The sequence below is a fragment of the Triturus cristatus genome, chromosome 10 (genome assembly GCF_964204655.1).
Source record: "Triturus cristatus chromosome 10, aTriCri1.1, whole genome shotgun sequence".
NCBI classification, from domain to species: Eukaryota; Metazoa; Chordata; class Amphibia; order Caudata; family Salamandridae; genus Triturus; species Triturus cristatus.
The window spans coordinates 29,651,784-29,675,658 of NC_140593.1; the positions used below are offsets into that span (position 1 = coordinate 29,651,784).

At 42.6% G+C, this 23,875-nt stretch overlaps 1 protein-coding gene across 1 annotated transcript in view; it reads left to right on the forward strand.

Annotated features, from left to right (window-relative positions):
* The window catches only part of LOC146788754 (vomeronasal type-2 receptor 26-like), a 789,631-nt gene extending 783,049 nt beyond the window's left edge, over window positions 1–6,582 (forward strand). The window contains exon 5 of the mRNA XM_085630963.1: window positions 5,675–6,582. Within this exon, the coding sequence (XP_085487089.1) occupies window positions 5,675–6,582 (908 nt within the window). The remainder of the gene's footprint in view (window positions 1–5,674) is intronic.
* The last annotated feature ends 17,293 nt before the right edge of the window (window positions 6,583–23,875 follow it).

Here is a 23,875-nt window from a genome sequence, read left to right on the forward strand (position 1 = left end):
TTCCCTGCAGGCAGCAGGGCAGGGGTGGGGGGCAAGTCTGGACCCAGAGCCAGCTCACTGGGCCTCCAGGCAGGGAGGTAGTCCAAGTGGCGGTCCTCTGGTCCAGCAGCAGCAGCAGCCCCCCCCAGGTAAGATCCTGGCAGAGAACAGTTTCTGTGGGGACACAGCCCCATTTTTATACAGACAAACCCTTTGTTCTGGGTTCAGGGTGAGGGGGAAAACCAGTCGCAGCTGGTTGGGGAGCACCCTTGATGTGCTCAGCCCCTCACTCTATTCACTGGCAGGGCTAGGGTCGTCAGTCGCACCACAGGGGGCGGGGCCAGCATTGTGTGTGGAAAACCCTGTCCTATTCAGGACCCAGGTATACTCCTCCCACCCATCTAGCTGCTGATCTCCCCATTCACCACTGGGTGACTCATCCTGACTCTGGGGAATCCCTAGCCCGTCACATGACACGACCAGCCAATCACGCGACAGACACACTGCACACAGAAGTGCCCACTTCTAGAAGTGGCACTTCCACACTAGGTACATGCACGCCGCACACATCATCGCGCAGCATTCACTCCCACGAGTCCGCACATACCAAACTCGGGCCTGCACACCCCACGCATCAGGAACTACTAGGGACACATACACTCCTCATGCATTCCTATGGGTGGGCAGGCCTATCTCACCACATGCACTCAGAGCACGCACGCACTTTACCCTGGGACACAGGGAAAGTGCGCAGAGACCAAACAATTACCACACCAAGTCACCAATAAAAAGCCAAAAAGTCCAGGGGTGAACCTGCCAGAAGGGCCAAGTCCAACAGGCCCTTAGTAGGAAACACATGCATGTAAAATATACAACAGTTGGTGGTGGAGATTTTGAACCATAGGTTTTTGACCTGCAATAAGTAGGAAAAAAGGAGTACTACAGTAGTACTATGTTATGTACTACAATGTGCAGTTTATGAATTAGACCACTTGAGAGCCCTTCTCTTTATTTAAATGGGAGCATCATGCTTGAAGAAGGAAGATGGAGGAAGAGTATGACCTGCACAAATTCTTTGCCCCAGGATATTCAGGATGGTACCCCTTTTTTACCGCACACACTCAGGGCACGGACCTAATTTTCTGCAGTGCGGTACAGTACCTTGCACACTCAGGGCTCATACCTCGGTTTCTTCAGTACAGTAAAATATCTTACTCACTCAGGCCACAGATCTCAGTTTCTGCAGAACTCTACACTACTGTAGACACTCAGGCATAGAACAGTACAGTGCATTGTACACTGAGAGCACAGATGTTAGTGTCTGCAGCACAGTATGCTACTGTGCTCACTCAGGGCACAGGTATTCAATTTACAGATCAAAGGTGCAGACATGTTACTGGAAAGTCATGTATGGAACATATTAAATGGCAATCAAAGACCTCTTTGCATATGTGGTCCGGCTGCATTAAACTTCAGGTCTAAAGATAGACTTGAGATCAAAACTTAGGGGCATATTTACAATGCCCCTGTGGCACATTTACTGAGATTCACTTTTGTGATACTACTGAGGCGCAGTGTGCCGGCCTATAGCTACAAGGACAAGCAAAGCCACTCTGTGTGGCTTTTCATGGCCATGTCAATATGCATTAAGGCAATGACTTACTCTGCCTGAAAGGGACATTCCATGGGTGTTGTTGTGGGTGTTGCCACGCAACACCCATGGGTTTTGACACTGCCTCAGATTAACAAAATCGCGTAAATCTGGGTCAGTGTCAAAGCTAATGCCTTCCCAAACAGACGTAACGAGGAGAAATGTGTTCATTCTCTTTTTCCCTCTTTCTATGTGTGCTGCAATCCGAAGTATACCTAGAATGAGGGAAATGTCCCCTATGATGTCCCTTCGTGCCCAAAAATATTCATGCCAACAACACAGACATCCTTGCACAATTGTGAAAGGGTGCATGCTTTGGCACTCGGCTGCAGTGTGTGTGCCAGCGCTGACAGAAAGGACAGGAATGCGCTACATCTTGCGGATACAGTGCATTCCTGCTCTTTTCTTTTGATGTGGAGAAGCACAGCTGGAAGTCTTGTGGCGCTGCCCTATGCCAAAATATTGTAAATATGTGCCTCAGACTTAGGGTCTTAAGTTAGAATTCAAATGTAAACTTAGACTTAAGGTCTGAACGTAGAATTGAGGTCTAACCTTTGATGTCAGGTCTAAAGATAGACTTCATGTCTAAAGTTAGACATCAGGTCAGGTTGAGAATCTGGCCCTCTTCCTCTTTAGTTTACACGAGACTTGTTCCATGCTACTTCAGTAAACCATATCACCATTAGAAGAATAAATTCAGAAAATGCCTCAAGCACCCCCTTCTGAAGAAAAGCTTTCGTGTGCACCAGTCAGAACAGAGTATCCCACCTGTGTGGCAAAGGGACAGTCAACTCACAACATGTGTCAATCCACGATCTTCTGCACTATGGCATTCACACATTATGGGAAGAATTGGTTCTAGTTCGACTAGGATAACATATGCTTCCTCAAAAAAGCGGTACAAGCAAGCCTGGCTGAAGACGGCTGAAATGCCAGAAACCGGTCCTAGGAAGCTTGTTGCCGGTCCAGGGAAGACATAGCTTGGCAGTTCGGACTGAACTGTTCCTATGAGGCATAGGGTCAGAGTGATTTGCATATGGCCATGTCTGAATTGGGGTGGCAGAGTGGGCTAGAGAACAGTGATGGATCAAACCCAGATCTGTTGACTGGGTGTGAGTGTTTGATTGGTTCTGATGCTCCGTCCATCACCACCCCCTTTTGTACCGCTTTGTTCGACATAAGTTAGCAGGTTATGCTCAGACGTTGAGTCCCTTGCTCACTTTGCTACTGGATTCAAGCAAGCCTGGCTGAAGACGGCTGAAATGCCAGAAACCGGTCCTAGGATCCTTGTTTCTGGTACAGGGAAGACATGGCTTGGCAGTTCGGGCTGGACTGTTCCCATGAGGCACAGGGTCAGACTGATTTGTATATGGCCATGTCTGAACTGGGGTGGCAGAGTGGGCTAGAGAACGGTGATGGATCAAACCCAGATCTGTTGATTGGGTGTGAGTGTTTGATTGGTTCTGATGCTCCGTCCATCACCACCCCCTTTTGTACAGCTTTGTTCGCCATAAGTTGGCAGGGTATGCTCAGACATTGAGTCCCTTGCTCTCTTTGCCACTGGATTCAAGCAAGCCTGGCTGAAGACAGCTGAAATGCCAGAAACCGGTCCTAGGAAGATTGTTTCCGGTCCAGGGAAAGACATGGCTTGGCAGTTCGGGCTGGACTGTTCCCATGAGGCACAGGGTCAGACTGATTTGCATATGGCCATGTCTGAACTGGGGTGGCAGAGTGGGCTAGAGAACGGTGATGGATCAAATCCAGATCTGTTGACTGGGTGTGAGTGTTTTATTGGTTCTGATGCTCCGTCCATCACCACCCCCTTTTGTACCGCTTTGTTCGCCATAAGTTGGCAGGGTATGCTCAGACGTTGAGTCCCTTGCTCACTTTGCCTCTGGATTCAAGCAAGCCTGCCTGAAGACGGGTGAAATGCCAGAAACCGGTCCTAGGAAGCTTGTTTCCGGTCCAGGGAAGACATGGCTTGGCAGTTTGGGCTGTACTGTTCCCATGAAGCACAGGGTCAGACTGATTTGCATATGGCCATGTCTGAACTCGGGTGGTAGAGTGGGCTGGAGAACGGTGATGGTTCAAACCCAGATCTGTTGACTGGGTGTGAGTGTTTGATTGGTTCTGATGCTCCGTCCATCACCACCCCCTTTTGTACCGCTTTGTTCGACATAAGTTGGCAGGTTATGCTCAGACGTTTAGTCCCTTGCTCACTTTGCAACTAGATTCAAGCAAGCCTGGCTGAAGATGGCTGAAATGCCTGAAACCGGTCCTAGGAAGCTTGTTTCTGGTACAGGGAAGACATGGCTTGGCAGTTCGGGCTGGACTGTTCCTATGAGGCACAGGGTCAGACTGATTTGTATATGGCCATGTCTGAACTGGGGTGGCAGAGTGGGCTAGAGAACGGTGATGGATCAAACCCAGATCTGTTGGCTGGGTGTGAGTGTTTGATTGGTTCTGATGCTCTGTCCATCACCACCCCCTTTTGTACCGCTTTCTCAAAAAAGCAGCACTTTTTATTCTGAAAAATACTTAATAGGACTGATTCAAATTAGATTTCATCAAGCAACCATGGGGAATATTTACAAGGGGATTGTGCCACTGCAATGTCACTTTTACCAATGTTCTAGTGGTGCATTGCCCTGCATCAGATTTATAAAGTGCTGTTAAGCATTGGCATTGTAAATATGGTACCCTTTTATGCAGGTATCTGCATGAAAGGGGTGTGCAATGGTTGTTGCTGTGGGGTTCCACCGCAACACCCATCTTTTTTTGACGCTGCCCCAGATTTACATGGAGGCGGCGCCATGCAGTAGCTGGCATTAAAATAGCGCAACGAGGAGAAATACTTTTATTTCTCCTTAGCTTTTGCATCCTGCAGCACAGATAGAAAGAACAAAATGGCATTATTGATTGCTTATGTCAGAATGTATCAGAGGAAAACTTTGAGGGTGTGATAATTATCCCACAACTCATCATTCCAGGATCGGAATTTAGACCTACACCTGCAATCAGGTTCTAAATGAGAGTAGTGGACTCCCGAATCTGAGGTCAAAGCTGCCCAGCTAACCAAGATTCCCACCTCTCTGTAACATTCGCCGAAGACGCTCCCCCGACTTAGGACCAGTGCAAGAGGTCTGACAGCAACAGAAGAAAAATAAGAATAACACAAGTCAGTCAAATTACAATCCTGCTAAGGTTTAGAAAGTCCACTTGTGTTTGAGAAGAAAATATTCTCGCAAAAAATCTATGGATTTCATGTGTACATTTCCTCACAGCCTTTTGTGGTTTACAGTATGATATTTATCTATTTCTAGTTCAAAATCTGACAGAGGAAACCTTAATTAGAGAACAAAAGAGCTGTGCGTAGAGGTGTTGGGACGTCAAGATCGTGTCCACACTGCAGAGGAGGGGCCTTGATGTGAATGAGGATTATGTAAAATCAGGAGACTGGATTAAAACATTGAGCAATTCACATAATGTAGCCTAAGGGGCTGCATTTCCAACCCAGCAGCACCGGGGTACATACAATAGGGAGTCTTTTTCCAAGTAGGGGCAAGACTCTGACATTACAGGTGCTGCTAGATGACCCCTTCTCTAAAGATATTCTTTTATTGGCTCCGGACATGCCTCTGTGAACAGGAGCATCTTCCTCTTGCCTATGTGCATGACCCATTGCAGACTAATACATACATGTATGTGGATAGGATGAGTGAATCCACACCCTACAGCCAATCACTTGAAAAATATGTTGATACTACTCCTAGGTTTGTGATGGATTTTATAGGACACTCACGCGCTGTGGGGTGACTCCTGCAATCTTACAGCTGCTCCTATGTGTATCCTTCTTGACACCTCAATGGAGATGCCGGGTCAATATGCTTTTTTACTAATGACTTGCAAGGCCCAGTGTGCATGTTCCACAGACCATACACCCGCACACAGGTACACAGAATGACTCTACTGTGTCACATTCCACTCATCTCTCCCTACTTGAAAGCATCTACTGTAATACTGAAAAATGTTCTTTTCCTGCAGATATGGCAAACTGCTTAGCATGCCCTGAAGACCAGTGGTCCAATCAGAAGAGAGATGCCTGCATTCCACGCGGTATAGAGTTCCTGGCCTATGGGGATCAACTGGGAGTTGCCTTGACCTCCATTACATGTTTCTTTTCCCTCTTCACTGCTGGAGTGCTGGGAATCTTTATCAAATACAGGAACACACCTCTGGTTAAAGCCAATAACAGGGATCTTAGCTACATCCTTCTCATCTCCCTCCTGCTGTCCTTCCTCTGCTGTCTTCTGTTCATTGGACGTCCTTCAAAGACTTCCTGTCTCCTCCGGCAAACGGCCTTTGGGATCATTTTCACTATAGCTGTTTCTTCGGTTTTAGCTAAAACTATCACAGTGATCATTGCCTTCAACGCCACAAAGCCGGGCAGCAAGCTCAGAAAGTATGTGGACCCACGAGTTTCCAGCTTTTTGGTGCTCTTCTGCTCACTGGGAGAGGTGGTGATCTGTGTTTTGTGGCTCTTCCTCTCTGCCCCATTCCCAGACATTGACACCAGATCAGAAACTGGGAAGATGATCTTACAGTGCAACGAGGGTTCTGTTGTTGCCTTCTATGCTGCGGTTGGTTATATGGGATTCTTGGCTCTTCTGAGTTTTGCTGTTGCCTCCATAGCAAGAAAGTTACCGGCTACTTTCAACGAGGCCCAGTTTATCACCTTCAGCATGCTGGTGTTCTGCAGCGTCTGGGTCTCCTTCATCCCAGCGTACCTGAGCACCAAGGGCAGGTACATGGTGGCCGTGGAGATCTTTGCCATCCTGACTTCCAGTGCTGGACTGCTGGGCTGTATCTTCATCCCCAAAGTCTACATCATCCTCCTTAGGCCTGAGCTCAACACCAAGGAATATCTAATGGGGAGACAAGCGACCCCCTGAGACTTACAGGACTGGGACAGTTGTATCTCACAATACTGAGTGACAAATTATCGTTCTGCAACAATATCAAGTGCAGAATATTGGATAGCACTATATCGTCAAGGTGGGCATATATGTGTGTATTTAGATTTACTATTCTTAACTTCACCTCTATGGGCCTGATTAGGACCATGCACTGCCAGTCACTTGGTACATGGATCTATTGGGGGGCACCTACATAGGTGCCCCCCACACCCAAAGAAAAGGGCCAGGGGAGTAGGGGGGCCGGCTACAGGCCCACAATGTCCATCCCATCCAGCCTTTCCAGCCATGGATGAACTGTCATGGAAAGGCTGGTGGGGAGGGACCCTCCTAATCCCTACGGCGGTGTCTGGTAGGCAACACCACCATTTTAGGGATTGGGAGGCCCTCCACCGACCGGTGGCCTCAAGGAGCCTGTCGGATGCATGGCAGTTGGGCTTTCTGCCTGCCTGCCTGCACCCCGCCCGCCATCAAAATATGGTGGGTGGAAAAGCCACATAGGATGGGGGGGAAACTGCCACCAACAGCCTGTCGTTGGCAGTGTCCCCGCCATACTAATCAGCCCCTAAGTATCATGACAACATATATATGATCATGGCACATCGGTGTGGAGGTAAAACTATTAAGGGGAATTAAATCACCCTTGTGCCACTCAAGTGGTTGCAAGGGCCACGCAAACCATAGCGAGGATTCATCAAGCCATGCAAGGCCACCTTACGTGGCCCTGAATGGCAAGATATATCCAGAGTAACGCATCACAACTCAAATTGATGCATTGCATTTCTCTGCCCTGGGAAGGGGTTCCATGGGTGCATGTGTGGTTGTTCCCAAGTATCCACCCATGGAATCTGAAGCATTTGCAGATTTACAAATACTAGTAGACCTGGGAATATATCAGAACTGCTATGGCTTCCCAGGTGAGGCGTAAGAAGAAGAAATATTTGTATATCTCCCTGTTGCTTCATCTTTAATGCGTGTTGTACTCTGCAGCACACATAGAAAGAGGAAAATGCCTTAGGAGAATGTTTTTGTGCAGGAAGAGTCCCTTCTTGCACAAAAAGAACCTGCTCAACACACAGGCACCCTTGCACCATCAAGCAAGGGCCCCTGCATTGGTGCTAGCCAGAGCATTGTATGCCAGCGCAGGGAAATGACAGGAATGCATCATATATTGTTAAGTATGGCACATTCATGCCCTTTCTCCATCGCACAGTGCAGTGCAGCACTGATATCTTGGCTTACCAATGTACCTACCTTGACATTACAGCTGCAGACGCCGCCCTGACTTGATATTTTTGCAGGCCAATATTCTGCACTCAGTTTTGTGGTAGAAAATCCACTAGAGCGCAACGTACAATGATCAAATAGGTGTCATGTTGTACTGTATTGTCACAGTTCATAATTTACACACAAATAGTTTTATGTTGTACACAGCAAAGTTTTACTGACTCGACAGTGTGATCCTTAGTGAATACTGTATCAGCTTGTTATTCTAGTGATCAAAGCTTTACTGTTGAGAGTGATGATTTTGATTTAATTAAATGTGTGCCTAACATTATATTTTTGCACTAAAAGAAAGACACTGCACTTTGCAAAACTGTATTTTCCTGTGCTTGTCAGAACTAGGTGCAAACTAGGCATAAACTCCATCCTGAATTCTAAAGCAGCCATGATTTGTGTTTTCATTTCTTCTCTCGTCGCATGTGACAAAATGTGCATCATGCGTTGACATGCTATTCTTGAGGAATGCCGGAGGAAGAATTTACTACATTTCAAGGCTCCTACAGTCTGTACTCCTGCAGTGCCCTTTACGGTTTGAGATTGTAAGTGTGTAAGTGGAACTTGATTTGTACTGAGACATCTGGTTGCATTAGGGAATATTCAATTAGGGGTTGTTGTTGGTATAGTGTTAAATGATACAGCCTTAAATTTTGTATTCTATTTCTCACCTTATGCTGACAGTGTGATTTATTTTCATTGTGAAATTTATTCCACAAATAGTTGTTTTGGATGTGGTCTGTGTCTGGTTTGCTATGACTTTAGAGAGCGGACTCACGTTAGTCTGTCTCCTGATTATGACGTAGAGTAGTTTACTCTGAGATTTGACTTCATGTCCTTCTCTTTGCTGCATTTGACTCAGCCTCATGCTAATTGCCTGTATTGATTTGCCATGCATTTTGACTAACTATTAATTGTGGCTTCTGTATCGCACTTTATTATTGGATAAATCTTCATGGGTTCAAAGGCTTGTAGCAGGTTTATTCAATCAACAATGCTGATTTATTTGCTGCCACACTGGTATCTGTTGGGGACATTGACTCATATGTTTTTGAGGTTAACATCATCTCCGATCCTGCACAGGGGCTGTATCTTAGATGATCTGATAAGATGGTGTCAACACTTTCTTGAACATGAGCTCCATTCAAGACTACCTTAACTGCATAGTGTTGCAGGAGGATGGCGTGGGTTGTATCTGGAAGTTGAGGTTCAATTATGCTACAAAAGCATGAGACACAGCTGTCCAAGGGGATGTACCATCTGTGGTGCTTCATAAACCCAATAGAAGCTCTTTCATCTAAGCCTGTCTTAGGGGCTCACTACGATGGCGGGCGGACATCAGTCCACCCGCTATTGTTGCATGCTGGGGACCGACCGCCGGTAAGGCGGCGGTCACGCTAAGTGAATTAAGATGTGCCGCACTGTTAGCAATGCGAAAATGCCACATAGTGCATTTCCCTGCACTACGTGGCAGGCACCACACGGTGCCTGCCACTTTGTGCAGGGTAATTTGCAGAGGGGTCAGTGCACAACCACCCTCCCCCCAAACAGAGGGGGCCTGTAACGGGCCCCCAAACCCAATCCCCGCCAGCCTTTCCATGGTGGCACAGCCACCATGGAAAGGCCGGTTTAAACACACATCATTTTAGGCACCCTGCAACATCCGCCACGCAATCAGACTGATTGTCTTTGACGGTGAAGTGGCGGACGGACTTTGCATCTGCCACGGTACCCACCGTCATCCCAATTGGGCGGTGGGAAAATCCTGTGCGATGGCGGAAGGACTGCCACCGAAACCCGGCAGTAGCGGTCCTTCCGCCATCGTAATTACCTCCTTAGTGAGGTGCTGAGTTGGCCAGCCTTAGTGAAGCACAGTTACCGCTTGATGATACTGTAGACCCACGAGGACATTGATATCACTGCCTCCTCCGCTCTTTCCTGACGACATTGGGCTGAACATCAAAACTAGTGACAAGTCAACTCATCGCGGCTGCAGAGTGTGACAACTATTGTCCAGGTATTGTGTATTCTTGCGCTTCAGTGTCACAGCACCTGCTAACTGTACTGCAGCTCAGCAACAATGAAAAACTGGTCTATCCAAAGAGCAACTTGGCTAGTGCTGCATGATGCTGTTCACATGCCACACTCAACCAAGCGCTGTAAGCGATATATCCTGCAGTAACTCCCAACTACAGTGCCTACTCACAGCATTGATTACACACACTAAACATGTGAAGTCACTGGGTTTGTAATGAAAGCGGACTTACAATGGGTGGACCAGCAGACTCCCCACCTGGCTACCACCAGCGGTATTTGAAACAGTGGCACTGCTCATGTTGAGAGCCACTCAAAAAAGAGAGTAGCACTCTCTCTCTCCTTCTCTCTCCATCCCTCTTTTCATTCTCTCTCTCATCCCTCTTTTCATTCTCTCTCTCATCCCTCTTTTCATTCTCTCTCTCCATCCCTCTTTTCATTCTCTCTCTCATCCCTCTTTTCATTCTCTCTCTCCATCTCTATTTTCTTTCTCTCTCCATCTCTCTCTCTCTCTCTCGCTCTCTCTCTTTTCTCTCCCTATCTCTGTCTCTCTTTTTCTCTCCCTCTCTCTATGTCTCTTTTTCTCCATCTCGCTCCCTTTCTCTTTCCCTCTCTATCTCTCCCCCCTCTCCTTCTGGCACTGAATGGATCACAAACAAGTGTAATTGTTCCTTGCAAAGGAACCCTATCTACTCATATTTGGATTAATCGATAAAGTGCATAGTGAATTAAAACCATTACACCAAAATGTATTTTAAAAACATCACAATTAGATATTTCCATGCTAAAAATGATAAATGCTTTCAGAACAGCAATTTTTCATATGAGATCAGTAAGGAAAGTCTTTCCAATGGGGTAGCTGCTTAATTTCCTGTGTCGCTTTTACCTGGAATTGTTTTGCACTCACCAACTGGCCCTTTGCCGTCATCATCGACGAATGTGCAAACTTCACAACCCTTTTGTTCAAAGCGGTATTTTCAGGGTTGAGGGCCTGTATGAGTGCGTTTCTACAAGTTCTAACTCCGACTTGGTTAAAATAACCTCTTAAGAGTTTTTTTCCTTTAGGCAGGTAACCCCGGGCAAATAGTTAACAGGTGAACAATCAGCTCTGTACTCCCCCCCCCCACAGCCTGAATTTGTCCCCTTATTTTGTCCTGGACCAGACAGGGATCTGATCCCGGGAGGACTGGTCACCAAAGTGCAGCCACATAAATGACAACTTTAAATGGAAAGGGTATGCTTGGGTGTAGCAAGACTGAGGTTTTAAAACTTTGTAGGAGTTAATAACTTGTCAGGTGTGCCGCTTCATGGCCAGAGTGCTTTCTTGTCCTAGAAGGAAAGTGCATTGGTGTTAGAATTGATATTTCTCTTAAATTATTTAGATGTTCAAGTTCCATATGATTTTTGCTTGGAGAGATTATATTACATTGTTTAGATAAACATATAGCCCCTCTTCTGAGTTGACTGAATTTATATCCTGCCAGACCCGAGTTGTCACAGTGTTGTTATCAGTCTGGTGGAAGGAGTGACAGATTTTCAAGAAGGCTTTTTTAATAGACTAGTAATGCTTTGTGAGGCCAAATTCAAGGCAAAACTGGGCCTGTGAGGTGTAGTTCGGCAATATAACAACTGAGCAGCAGGTCTTAACTGGTAGTAGATCTAAAAAAAAAAACATTTTTTCCTCCCACAATTTTGAAGCCATATGCTAAGGTGGACAGAAGTTTGGCTACCATCACCTTATGCGGAGGACCAAGGATGGGATCATGCAAGGTTATGCCAGCTGCCGAAATCCTGATGTTAAAGGCGCAGACTTTAGCTCCATGCTCTCCCTGTGTGGAATAGAGGACCTTATATATTTATAGTGCGAGGTGCACTCAAGGCGGGATTTGCCTGTGGACCAGGCCCCTGGAAGTAGACATTTCTTTGTGAAATGTACTACTTTAGTTTTAGAGAGGGTCCCTTCTGTGTTCAAAATATTTTTGGTTCAGTTTTTGATAACAGAAAACATACCAAAAACAACTACGAAAAGGTACAAACGTTAATCCAATAAAACAATATTTAAGTAGATAAACATTATAATTTATAAATAAGCATCAAGAATATTTTTTAAAAGTACCTATAACACAAAAATCATATCACTGTAAACAAAATTAAAAGGACAACATCATAATTCTATATCTGCAGCTTTATAGAGCTACTAAGTTAAGAGTTAAGCCTAACCATAGAATGTTATGCTATACTAACACTTACAAAAGATTCAAATTCAAATAATCATCAATTGGTTTCCAAACATTTTGATAATTCAGAGTATTATGAATGGTACCATATAATGTCAAATTAGCACCTCTTCTAGTACAAGCCCACCACCTATGAACTGATATTAATAAGTTATGTTTCTAATTAGTAGTAATTGACTTTAAAGCTGTGGAAATTAAGAAATCAAAAAAGTTTGTTGTTCAGCAGAGAAATTTTAGTGGAGAGAGAAGAGAATTTACAAATAATTATTGTATATGATAACGTATCTGTAACATGCAATATGTGAGTAATTATCTGCCAAACTTCATCACAGAACTTCTTAACAATATGACAATCATATAACATACGTCTTAACAAACCTATTTTTAAAGAACAGTTTTAAACTGTGGATTTTTTCTTAAATTGTGCATATAATTTTAAGGGGGCCATAGACAATTAAAAATTATAAAGGAATTAGTTTGATATGAAGTTACAAGCAACCATTCCAAGACAAAATTCAACCAAATCTTCCTTCATAAACCTAAAGATAAAGACAAATGTAATTCTTTATTCCAAAAAACAGAAACAAAATTGATATTACCTCACCAGAATTATTAATTTTTTTATATAACAATGACACCACGTGGGTTGAAGATGCAATTGTTTGGAGATAGACTTCTAAATCGGAAGAAACTATTGAAGGAAAGTAATTCAGGAATGAATGAAGAATAGAGTTACAGAGCAGTTCATATATCAAATATCTGACAGTTGCAAATTAAATCTTTGTTGTAATTCATCAAAATTCATGAAAACCTAAAAAGGCATTATTATAGTAAATATCTTTAAAATAAAAAATACCAGCTCTTTTCATGAAATCCCAAAATTTGTGCAGCGAGCTCATTTAAATGACGGATTATGCCACAACGTTAAATTCAATGTATGTGAAATAGAACACTGGAAAATATAATCTACATTATGTAAAATCAGTTTAGTAGATTTCAACATTAATAATTTCTTTAACAAAGCAGAAGAATTTGAAATTGTAATTAAAGCTGGTAAAAGAAATGGTGATACTAAATTTTGTTCAATACAAAGCCATGAAGGTGAATTATTATGTTCTAAATGCTGTAACTATAAAATACTTTGTTTTAAAATAAAAGCTTTATGATACACAAGTAAATCTGGTAAAGCAAACCCACTATTGTTTTTAGACAATTTCAGTTTTGTATAACTTAGCCGAGGAGATTTGTTATTCCAAATAATTTAGAGAAATATTTGTCAATGGTCCCATAACAATTCAGAGGGGGTTGAATAGGTATCATTGAAAAAAGATACAAAAGTTTAGGAGCCACAATCATTTTAATTGCATCCAATCTTCCCCACAAAGATAAACACAAGGAGGACCTTTTTTGTCTATACAATTTCAAATAGCAGTTAATAGGGGTGGAAATGAGCAAGAAGAAAAAGTAAGGGAGATAATGGCCAACCTTTCCTAGTTTTCCTAAAGAGGAAAAATGTATGGGAGAGTCGTCCATTAATAAAAAGTTTGGCAGACGGACTAGAGTAGAGAGCTGAAATCATACGAACAAACAATGAACCAAAATGGAAAACAGACAAGGTGCAAAAAAGGTGTGCCAATGAATTTTATCAAAAGCCTTTTCCACATCTAATGCTAGAACTCCTGCTGGAAACGGAAATAATGATCCAGCATCAATTGCATGAATTATTAATTTAGTATTATTTGTTGAATGTCTATTTTTCATAAAGCAAAAACCAAAGGAAATGATGGACGGAGTGTTTAACATTGCAAGCACTCACCCCCAGTCAACTGATCTGGGTTTAATCCATCACCGTTCTTTAGCCCACTCTGCCACCCCAGTTCAGACATGGCCATATGCAAATTAGTCTGACCCTGTGCCTCATGGGAACAGTCCAGCCCGAACTGCCAAGCCATGTCTTCCCTGGACCGGAAACAAGCTTCCTAGGACCGGTTTCTGGCATTTCAGCCGTCTTCAGCCAGGCTTGCTTGAATCCAGTGGCAAAGTGAGCAAGGGACTCACGTCTGAGCATACCCTGCCAACTTATGGCGAACAAAGCAAAAACCAAAGGAAATGATGGACGGAGTGTTGAACATTGCAAGCACTCACCCCCAGTCAACTGATCTGGGTTTAATCCATCACCGTTCTTTAGCCCACTCTGCCACCCCAGTTCAGACATGGCCATTTCCGGTCCAGGGAAGACTTGGCTTGGCAGTTTGGGCTGGACTGTTCCCATGAGGCACTGGGTCAGACTGATTTGCATATGGCCATGTCTGAACTGGGGTGGCAGAGTGGGCTAAAGAATGGTGATGGATTAAACCCAGATCAGTTGACTGGGGGTGAGTGCTTGCAATGTTCAACACTCCGTCCATCATTTCCTTTGGTTTTTGCTTTGTTCGCCATAAGTTGGCAGGGTATGCTCAGACGTGAGTCCCTTGCTCACTTTGCCACTGGATTCAAGCAAGCCTGGCTGAAGACGGCTGAAATGCCAGAAACCGGTCCTAGGAAGCTTGTTTCCGGTCCAGGGAAGACTTGGCGTGGCAGTTCGGGCTGGACTGTTCCCATGAGGCACAGGGTCAGACTGATTTGCATATGGCCATGTCTGAACTGGGGTGGCAGAGTGGGCTAAAGAATGGTGATGGATTAAACCCAGATCAGTTGACTGGGGGTGAGTGCTTGCAATGTTCAACACTCCGTCCATCATTTCCTTTGGTTTTTGCTTTGTTCGCCATAAGTTGGCAGGGTATGCTCAGACGTGAGTCCCTTGCTCACTTTGCCACTGGATTCAAGCAAGCCTGGCTGAAGACGGCTGAAATGCCAGAAACCGGTCCTAGGAAGCTTGTTTCCGGTCCAGGGAAGACTTGGCGTGGCAGTTCGGGCTGGACTGTTCCCATGAGGCACAGGGTCAGACTGATTTGCATATGGCCATGTCTGAACTGGGGTGGCAGAGTGGGCTAAAGAATGGTGATGGATTAAACCCAAATCAGTTGACTGGGGGTGAGTGCTTGCAATGTTCAACACTCCGTCCATCATTTCCTTTGGTTTTTGCTTTGTTCGCCATAAGTTGGCAGGGTATGCTCAGACGTGAGTCCCTTGCTCACTTTGCCGCTGGATTCAAGCAAGCCTGGCTGAAGACGTGGGTTGAAGATGCAATTGTTTGGAGATAGACTTCTAAATCGGAAGAAACTATTGAAGGAAAGTAATTCAGGAATGAATGAAGAATAGAGTTACAGAGCAGTTCATATATAACAATATCTGACGGTTGCAAATGAAATCTTTGTTGTAATTCATCAAAATTCATGAAAACCTAAAAAGGCATTATTATAGTAAATATCTTTAAAATAAAAAATACCAGCTCTTTTCATGAAATCCCAAAATTTGTGCAGCGAGCTCATTTAAATGACGGATTATGCCACAACGTTAAATTCAATGTATGTGAAATAGAACACTGGAAAATATAATCTACATTATGTAAAATCAGTTTAGTAGATTTCAACATTAATAATTTCTTTAACAAAGCAGAAGAATTTGAAATTGTAATTAAAGCTGGTAAAAGAAATGGTGATACTAAGTTTTGTTCAATACAAAGCCATGAAGGTGAATTATTATGTTCTAAATGCTGTAACTATAAAATACTTTGTTTTAAAATTAAAGCTTTATGATACACAAGTAAATCTGGTAAAGCAAACCCACTATTGTTTTTAGACAATTTCAGTTTTGTATAACTTAGCCGAGGAGATTTGTTATTCCAAATAATTTAGAGAAATATTTGTCAATGGTCCCATAACAATTCAGAAGGGGTTGAATAGGTATCATTGAAAAAAGATACAAAAGTTTAGGAGCCACAATCATTTTAATTGCATCCAATCTTCCCCACAAAGATAAACACAAGGAGGACCTTTTTTGTCTATACAATTTCAAATAGCAGTTAATAGGGGTGGAAATGAGCAAGAAGAAAAAGTAAGGGAGATAATGGCCAACCTTTCCTAGTTTTCCTAAAGAGGAAAAATGTATGGGAGAGTCGTCCATTAATAAAAAGTTTGGCAGACGGTCTAGAGTAGAGAGCTGAAATCATACGAACAAACAATGAACCAAAATGGAAAACAGACAAGGTGCAAAAAAGGTGTGCCAATGAATTTTATCAAAAGCCTTTTCCACATCTAATGCTAGAACTCCTGCTGGAAATGGAAATAATGATCCAGCATCAATTGCATGAATTAATAATTTAGTATTATTTGTTGAATGTCTATTTTTCATAAAGCAAAAACCAAAGGAAATGATGGACGGAGTGTTGAACATTGCAAGCACTCACCCCCAGTCAACTGATCTGGGTTTAATCCATCACCGTTCTTTAGCCCACTCTGCCACCCCAGTTCAGACATGGCCATATGCAAATCAGTCTGACCCTGTGCCTCATGGGAACAGTCCAGCCCGAACTGCCAAGCCAAGTCTTCCCTGGACCGGAAACAAGCTTCCTAGGACCGGTTTCTGGCATTTCAGCCGTCTTCAGCCAGGCTTGCTTGAATCCAGTGGCAAAGTGAGCAAGGGACTCACGTCTGAGCATACCCTGCCAACTTATGGCGAAGCCTGGCTGAAGACGGCTGAAATGCCAGAAACCGGTCCTAGGAAGCTTGTTTCCGGTCCAGGGAAGACTTGGCTTGGCAGTTCGGGCTGGACTGTTCCCATGAGGCACAGAGTCAGACTGATTTGCATATGGCCATGTCTGAACTGGGGTGGCAGAGTGGGCTAAAGAACGGTGATGGATTAAACCGAGATCAGTTGACTGGGGGTGAGTGCTTGCAATGTTCAACACTCCGTCCATCATTTCCTTTGGTTTTTGCTTTATTTTTCATAAAGCCATACTAGTACACATGTATAATATGAGGAAGAACAATAGCTAATCAAGTCACAATCTTTTTAGCATAGAGTTTACAATCTTGATTTATTAAAGAAAAAGGGCAATCATTTGTAACCAGAGAAGAATCTCTATCCAGTTTTGAGAGGACTATAATTAGCGCATCTGAGAACAACCCCGAAGTAGACCCGGTATTACTAGGATAGGAAAACAAAGAAAGCAGATGCGATGAAAGCTGAGGTGAAAACTCTTTATAAAAGTCTGCAGGAATACCACCTGGACCTGGAGATTTGTTTAACTTCAGAAATGTAATTGCTGAAATTATTTCATCTAAAGTAATAGGAAGATCCAATTTAGTTCCATCTACTTGAGAAATTGTAGGTAAACCACAGACTTTCAAAAAATTATGACTATGCACTATATCATTAGATATTGGTTTGTTATCTAAATCTGAATAATATTGCATAAATTCATTAATTATGTAACTGTGAGATAAAGCAAATGAACCATTTGCATTTTTTAATATGTTGATAGTTAGCAAGAGGTATTTCAGATCTATTGGCACTAAAGCAAAATTGACCTTTGTTTTTAGAGATTTGAATGCCTGCTCTTTTGCTTAAAACAGAGTTCAATTCATAACAACATTTATGCAATTGTACCTTATATTTGATGTTATTAGAGGTAAAGTATAGACGTTCATATTTGGCTATTTGTTTATCTAAATCTTTAATTTTAGTATTAAATAATTTATTTTCATGTGCCATAATGGATGTAGTTTATCCTCTGATATATGCATTAAATGCATCCCATTGATTATTGATGGATGTCAAACCTTCAGGGTTGAATGAAAAATACTCATCAATTGCAGATTTTGGCTTATTTTTGTCATTAAGAACAATATTGGTATTCATGCACCAACGACCATGACCATGTTGACGGAAGTTGCAAGATAAAATGTATGATATCAGAACATGGTGAGAAATATTTACATTCTGAACAGTGGGATTAGAAATTGAGGATATTAGACTATGAGAAATTAAAAAATAATCAAGTCAAGAATAAGAATTATGTAGATTAGAAAATAAAGTAAACATCTACCATATAAGGATTTGAGAGTGAAAAAATATTTTGTTGGACGGAGTTTGGTTTGGGAGATTCTCTCCAGTAAAGGTTCAGAAATATGATTAAAATCCTCTCCAATTATCAGAGGATAATTACCCAATTTTAGAACTTCTGAGGTAAATCTGGAACAAAAATCAGGATCATCATTTGTCGGCCCATAAACATTAATTAGGTGTAAAACCTTATTGTCAATTTTATTATTGACTATAATGAAATGACCATCAGAATCAGAACGTTTATGCAAAATCTGAACATGTTATTTTTTTACTAAAAGAATCGCAACTCCATTTTTCCTATTAAGAGCCGGAGACGAAATATTAGAACTCACCCTTTTTTTATTCACGTAAGATAAAACTGTATCATCTACATGAGTCTCTTGAAGTAAACATATATCTGCTTTATACCTAGCTAAATAATCTAAAACCTAAGTGCATTTAACAGGCTGCTGTAAACCTTTAACATTATATGAAACAATTGTAATACCGTTCACGCAAGACATTATGAAAAAAATAACAAAGATAGATAGAATGAAAAAAGAAATGTAGCTCTAAATCCAATAAAGAGAAGAAATGAAGGACTCAGACTGACACAAAAAAAAACATTAGACAACATGGTAACATAAATAGTCCTCTTGAAATGCACACGTGCATGCCAAGAATACACATACTTAACATGCCCTTATAAAATACTCTAATCAAAAGGCTAGCAAAAGAGAAATTCAAATGTCATTGAGGTCAGGTATCCATCTCATTTGTTTCCATGGAGGACTGCGACTGTTGATCCAAAAAGCGACGAAGATCATCTTGTTGCTGAAAAGACTTAGAAGACTCATCTTTCCATAATGGCATAGTGGACAGATCAAATAAACCATATTTATAACCAGCATTTCTCAGTCTGGGTTGAAGATCAGTGAATTCCTTGTGAATGTTGACAGATTCCTTAGAAAAAATCTTGATAAATAAAAATGTTATTCCCACTGACCATAAAAGAAGGAATGTCTCTGGCAGCTTTTTGTATCAAAACTAAATGGTGATGATGCAAAACTTTGCAAATCATTTGACAAGGCTTCTCTTGTCTTGAATTACGATGAGAGGGAATTCTATGTGCCTTATCAATCTAACATTTTTCAGGAAAAGTTATGCGTAAAAGACCAGGTAATAAGTTTTCTAAATATAACCTGCAGTCATTGCCTACTACATCCTCTGGTAAATAAACAATTTGCAGATTATATTGCCAATTGCGGTTTTCTAAGTCCAGTAATAATTTATTAATTGGTACTATTTTAGCTGCAATAGGTAGAAGATGGTACATTTTAGAAGTATTAACCTGAATTGTAATAGCATTGTCAGAAGTTTTCATGGAAAGACCAGCCATATCTTTTCGCAGATTTTTAATTTCAGCTGTTATTTGTGGTGGAACGCACAGCTTGCAATTCCTCTAGTAAAGTAGATAATGAAGGCTCAATAATATCCTAAATAAGGGCTGTGCAGCAGCTACAACCAGCTGTGGGAGTGGCCATGCCACAGCTGTGCCCTTTCCTGGAAGTCACTCCACCCTCCTGACAGGAAGATTCAGCAGCACCAGCTCCCACGACACCGTAGGGCAGCTCACCTCATGTTGTTCCTCCTAATCATCAGGAAAAGGCACAATAAGGTAATAGCCAGAGAGTGCTTACCAAAAGAAACCTCCTCATTTTTTTCAAATTGGTAAAGCAAGCCTTATTATTCAGCAAATCGTCGATAACAGGCACACTACACTGCAGCTCAGCGGGAGGCGGCCATCTTGATCGGCACGCTCGCACAACTGCTGAGACGTTCACTTCTAATTTCTTCTGCTGTGTGTAAGAGAAAATGATGTTTAAAAGGTGCTGTAAGCCTACTGGGGTTACACTCGTTAGTAGCAAGTCATTCGCGAGCAAGATGTGCGTCGAGGGTGAACCACCAAGTTTTGGGGGGGTAACCTTTTAAGGTGTTTAGAGCATCTGGTAGGTCTGAAATGTATATGTCGAACAACACTGGGGTAAGAACACACCCTGCTTTAAGTCCTTTGATGTCTGTATCTTCTGTGAAGGTTTGGTACCATCTCCCAACTTCACCCTGAACCAGGTTCAATTTACAAAAGTTGACATGCTTTTAGAATATTGATTTGGGTTCCTGCTTGCTCTAATCACTGTCATGATAAGTCACATGGGACCTATGAAACGCGGCTTTAAGTCCACAAAACAATTGAAAAACGTGGCTTTGGTGGTAAGCGTGGATCTCATATAAATATTGAGGGCAGTTAGATTTGAAAAAGTGTCCTGCCATGTGTGGAAACCGGAATTGATTCCACAGAATAAGGTCTAGGAGTTGGCCCACGCTGCTAGGTCATGAAAAACTAGACTTGCAAAGCATATGGCTTCAAGATATAAGATCAAGATCAAGATTGCTCATCCCTCCACCCTAATAAATTGGATGCATTATTGGTCCATGCCATGACTCAGGTGTCAACTGGTTCACCAGCACTGAGTTTTATAAAACATGAAGAGGTTTTACCCCAGTATTCTGTGTTGGATTTAAAGAGTGCAGTGTGCAAACCATTGGGGTCCGGAGCCTCGTCGTCCTTGCTCCTCCTAATGATATCTTCAACGATTCTTACATTTTGTTCAGTTGGCTTTGTGGGCCCAGTGTCAACATCAGCCAATGCTGGCAACATGTTTGTTTGATTACATGCTTATTCTTTAAACTCATTGTGAGCTGAAAATGTGAGTCCTGTGCTTTTCCTGTAGTGCTGTATGAATTTAAATCAAGTACCTTATTGTTATCTTGTAATAATTCACTGATCGGGTTGCGGTTTCTCAGGTACTGATCCCATAACTCTTCAGTGACATTAAAGTTGCTGGATAATGATTTATTGATATCATTTATGATTTCCCAAACGGCTTTGTTTTTTTTTTACGTGCATGGATGCTGGACCTAGGCCATCTTTTTTGGCTCTCTACACTGCACACTTATAATTCTGGTATATAGCTCTTAATTTCTCCTGCTGCATTGTATTCATGGTATACTCTGTTAAGTGACTTCCTTACCTAGATTAGCTGTTTGGTTACCCAAGGGTGAAGTTTCCCTTCGATAGTCACCCTGTTCCCTTGGACTTACAATACTTCTTAAGCAGCGTTAATCTGGACTATTCCAGACTAAGGGCCTAATTTAGATTGTGGCAGATGGGTTACTTTGTCACATGCAGATAGTGAATTGTCATCCAGCCTTAGTTCTAAGAGGCGGCTACGTTTCGACCTGACACAATCGAGGGGACCACTGAATGCCTCAAACACGGGCCTTCATCAGGACTAGAGAAGTGGGTGATGAGAATATCGCGACCTGGATGTAGGCGTCAACCAAGTTTGACAACAAATGCAGAAAAATATGAGTTGAAACAGGCCACTAGGCTGCATATCAACAGGTGTTAACAATCCAACTGGATACCAAAATCATCCAAGTCTGCCCAACACAAATCATTTCTGTGGCCAATGCAAAATGAGACACAGATGCTGGATAAGATAATTGAATTATCGCATAAAGACCACATATGGAACAATTTTGAATGGCTCTAACCTACAAGGTGGACACGTATCACCAAGAAGTGACCAAAAAACCCATTGGCCACAGAAGTGATTTTTTGAACATTTACTACTATATGTGTATATGTCTTTTTTTCCGAATTCAATAGTTTTTTGCTGCCTTTTCCAACAAGTGTTTTTTTGCACATTGTGAAAATGTTAATTTCTACAATTACCCCACTTTGTGGTGTTTGCCTCCCATGATTGGACCATTGTTTGTTTGTATCATGTATGAATGCACACAAGATGCACCAATCTTCATACATACTCCACCCTCCATTGTGGTCATCAATTCCAATAGCTCTCAGTTCTTGCTTGATTGATTGCATTAAGGCCAAGCACAGTTTTGTTCATCATTTTGAGCATTTCCCACCAGGTTATTTGCAACCAGCAGTCATTCACTTTTGTGTGCATGGTGAAGATGGATATGTACCCTACCACTGATACTTGGGCACCAGTGAACAGTCTGAATTCCTCTGGAATGTCCTTGTACTGTGCCCAGCCAAAAATCAGCATGCTCTTTTCTATAGAGCCTGATGCAACAGAGTTGTCTTCTTCCTTAGCAGGTGTTGGCACAGTTCTGACAGATCTTCTCGAGGGATGACCAGGATTGAGGTGTGGATGGTGACAAGAAAGCAGAGGCCATGCCATACAGGGAGGAGCTGAGTGTATGCAAACACGCTGCATTGCAATCAGCATTGAAGTGCCTCATTGCATGTCCGGAATGTGCAGGATTGTGCCACAGTTTTTGATCGTACCCTGTGGAATTGTTCCTTTGCCTCTGAAACATAAGCATAACAGTGTTAGTTTCCGTTCAATTATGGATTGTCCCTCCCCTTCTATGAAGGTGTACCAATCTATCTCAGCGTCCTGACACCGGGTATCTATGCTGTTTTTCATCCCTCCCCTATCAGACACATTTCCCTTGAGATCATTGAGGTGGATGGCGCTGCACTGAAGCTCTATGGCCGGAGTCCACTTGTTGTTAACAAAGACAACCCTAGATATTCTAAGGGCCGCCCTGGGACCACAGATGGAAATGGAAGTAGACATGTTTGTGCACTGGGTTGTGGTTAAGCTCCCTCAAAGAATCTCTTCTCTGGAAAATGTCCGGCCAAACAGTATTTTCCCATATAGCTCCCTTTTTGTGCATCCTGTCTGGCTCAGTTTGGATATTGCTAGGCTCAGTAAGAAGATACAGTGCTGTCGGGCATGGTGTTTCAGTGGGTCAGATTTACTACTACCCTATCGGGCTCCAATCTCTGAGGCTGTATTATGGCCCTAATTCGACATAAGTAGAGATGGAGAAGGCATTTTCTTTTTCAGGGGTTACCTCTTGGGATAAGTAAAGCCTATCCGCGCCTACTGCATGTGGTATCAGAGAACAGATGTAACATTACCATGTAGTGTAAAAGGGTGCTGTGTAATGCATGTGGAATGCCAGTGTTGGCTGCGGTGTAATTATAGGTGACATGGGAGAGGTCCCTGCACAACCGTGAGGACATTTTCTGAATAGAGTCCATTAGACTAGGCCACTCTTTGTAAATGCAAGGATGTAGTAACACCCCTAGTACACAGAGGGTGTATAAATGTATACAAACACATAACTTCCAAAACATTGTCGGTCTTGAGTTGATTCCAGCGGAGGTGTCCTTGGTCTTCTATTGATGGGAGTTTCGTGGTTGTGAACAATTCGGAAAAAGTCTTTGGATCAGTTTATAGTTCGGGATCCCTTTTGGGGGTATTGGTGCTGAAAGTTCTTGGAGCAGTTTGTGGCTCTTGATCCTGTTGGGGTACTGGTACAGCCTTTGAGAAAGCGATGGTCCACTGCAGAGGTGGTGCACTTAGCGCCTCAACTGCAGACCTGTTGGACAAAAGCTAGGTTTTGTTGTAATAAAAAAAAAACATTACATCCTTTCATGTCACCAATTATTCCTTCGAAATTCTTACATTTTCAATGATTTTTGTAAGGCACGGGAAGGTGGCCCCATTTGGGATACCTAGTTTGGAAAAAAAATAGGTTATTGTTTATGAACGTACTTAATTGTATCGGTTGCTGGGCCTCCCTCCTCTCTATGCCTGACTAAGTATACATTTGTAAGTGTGTTTTCG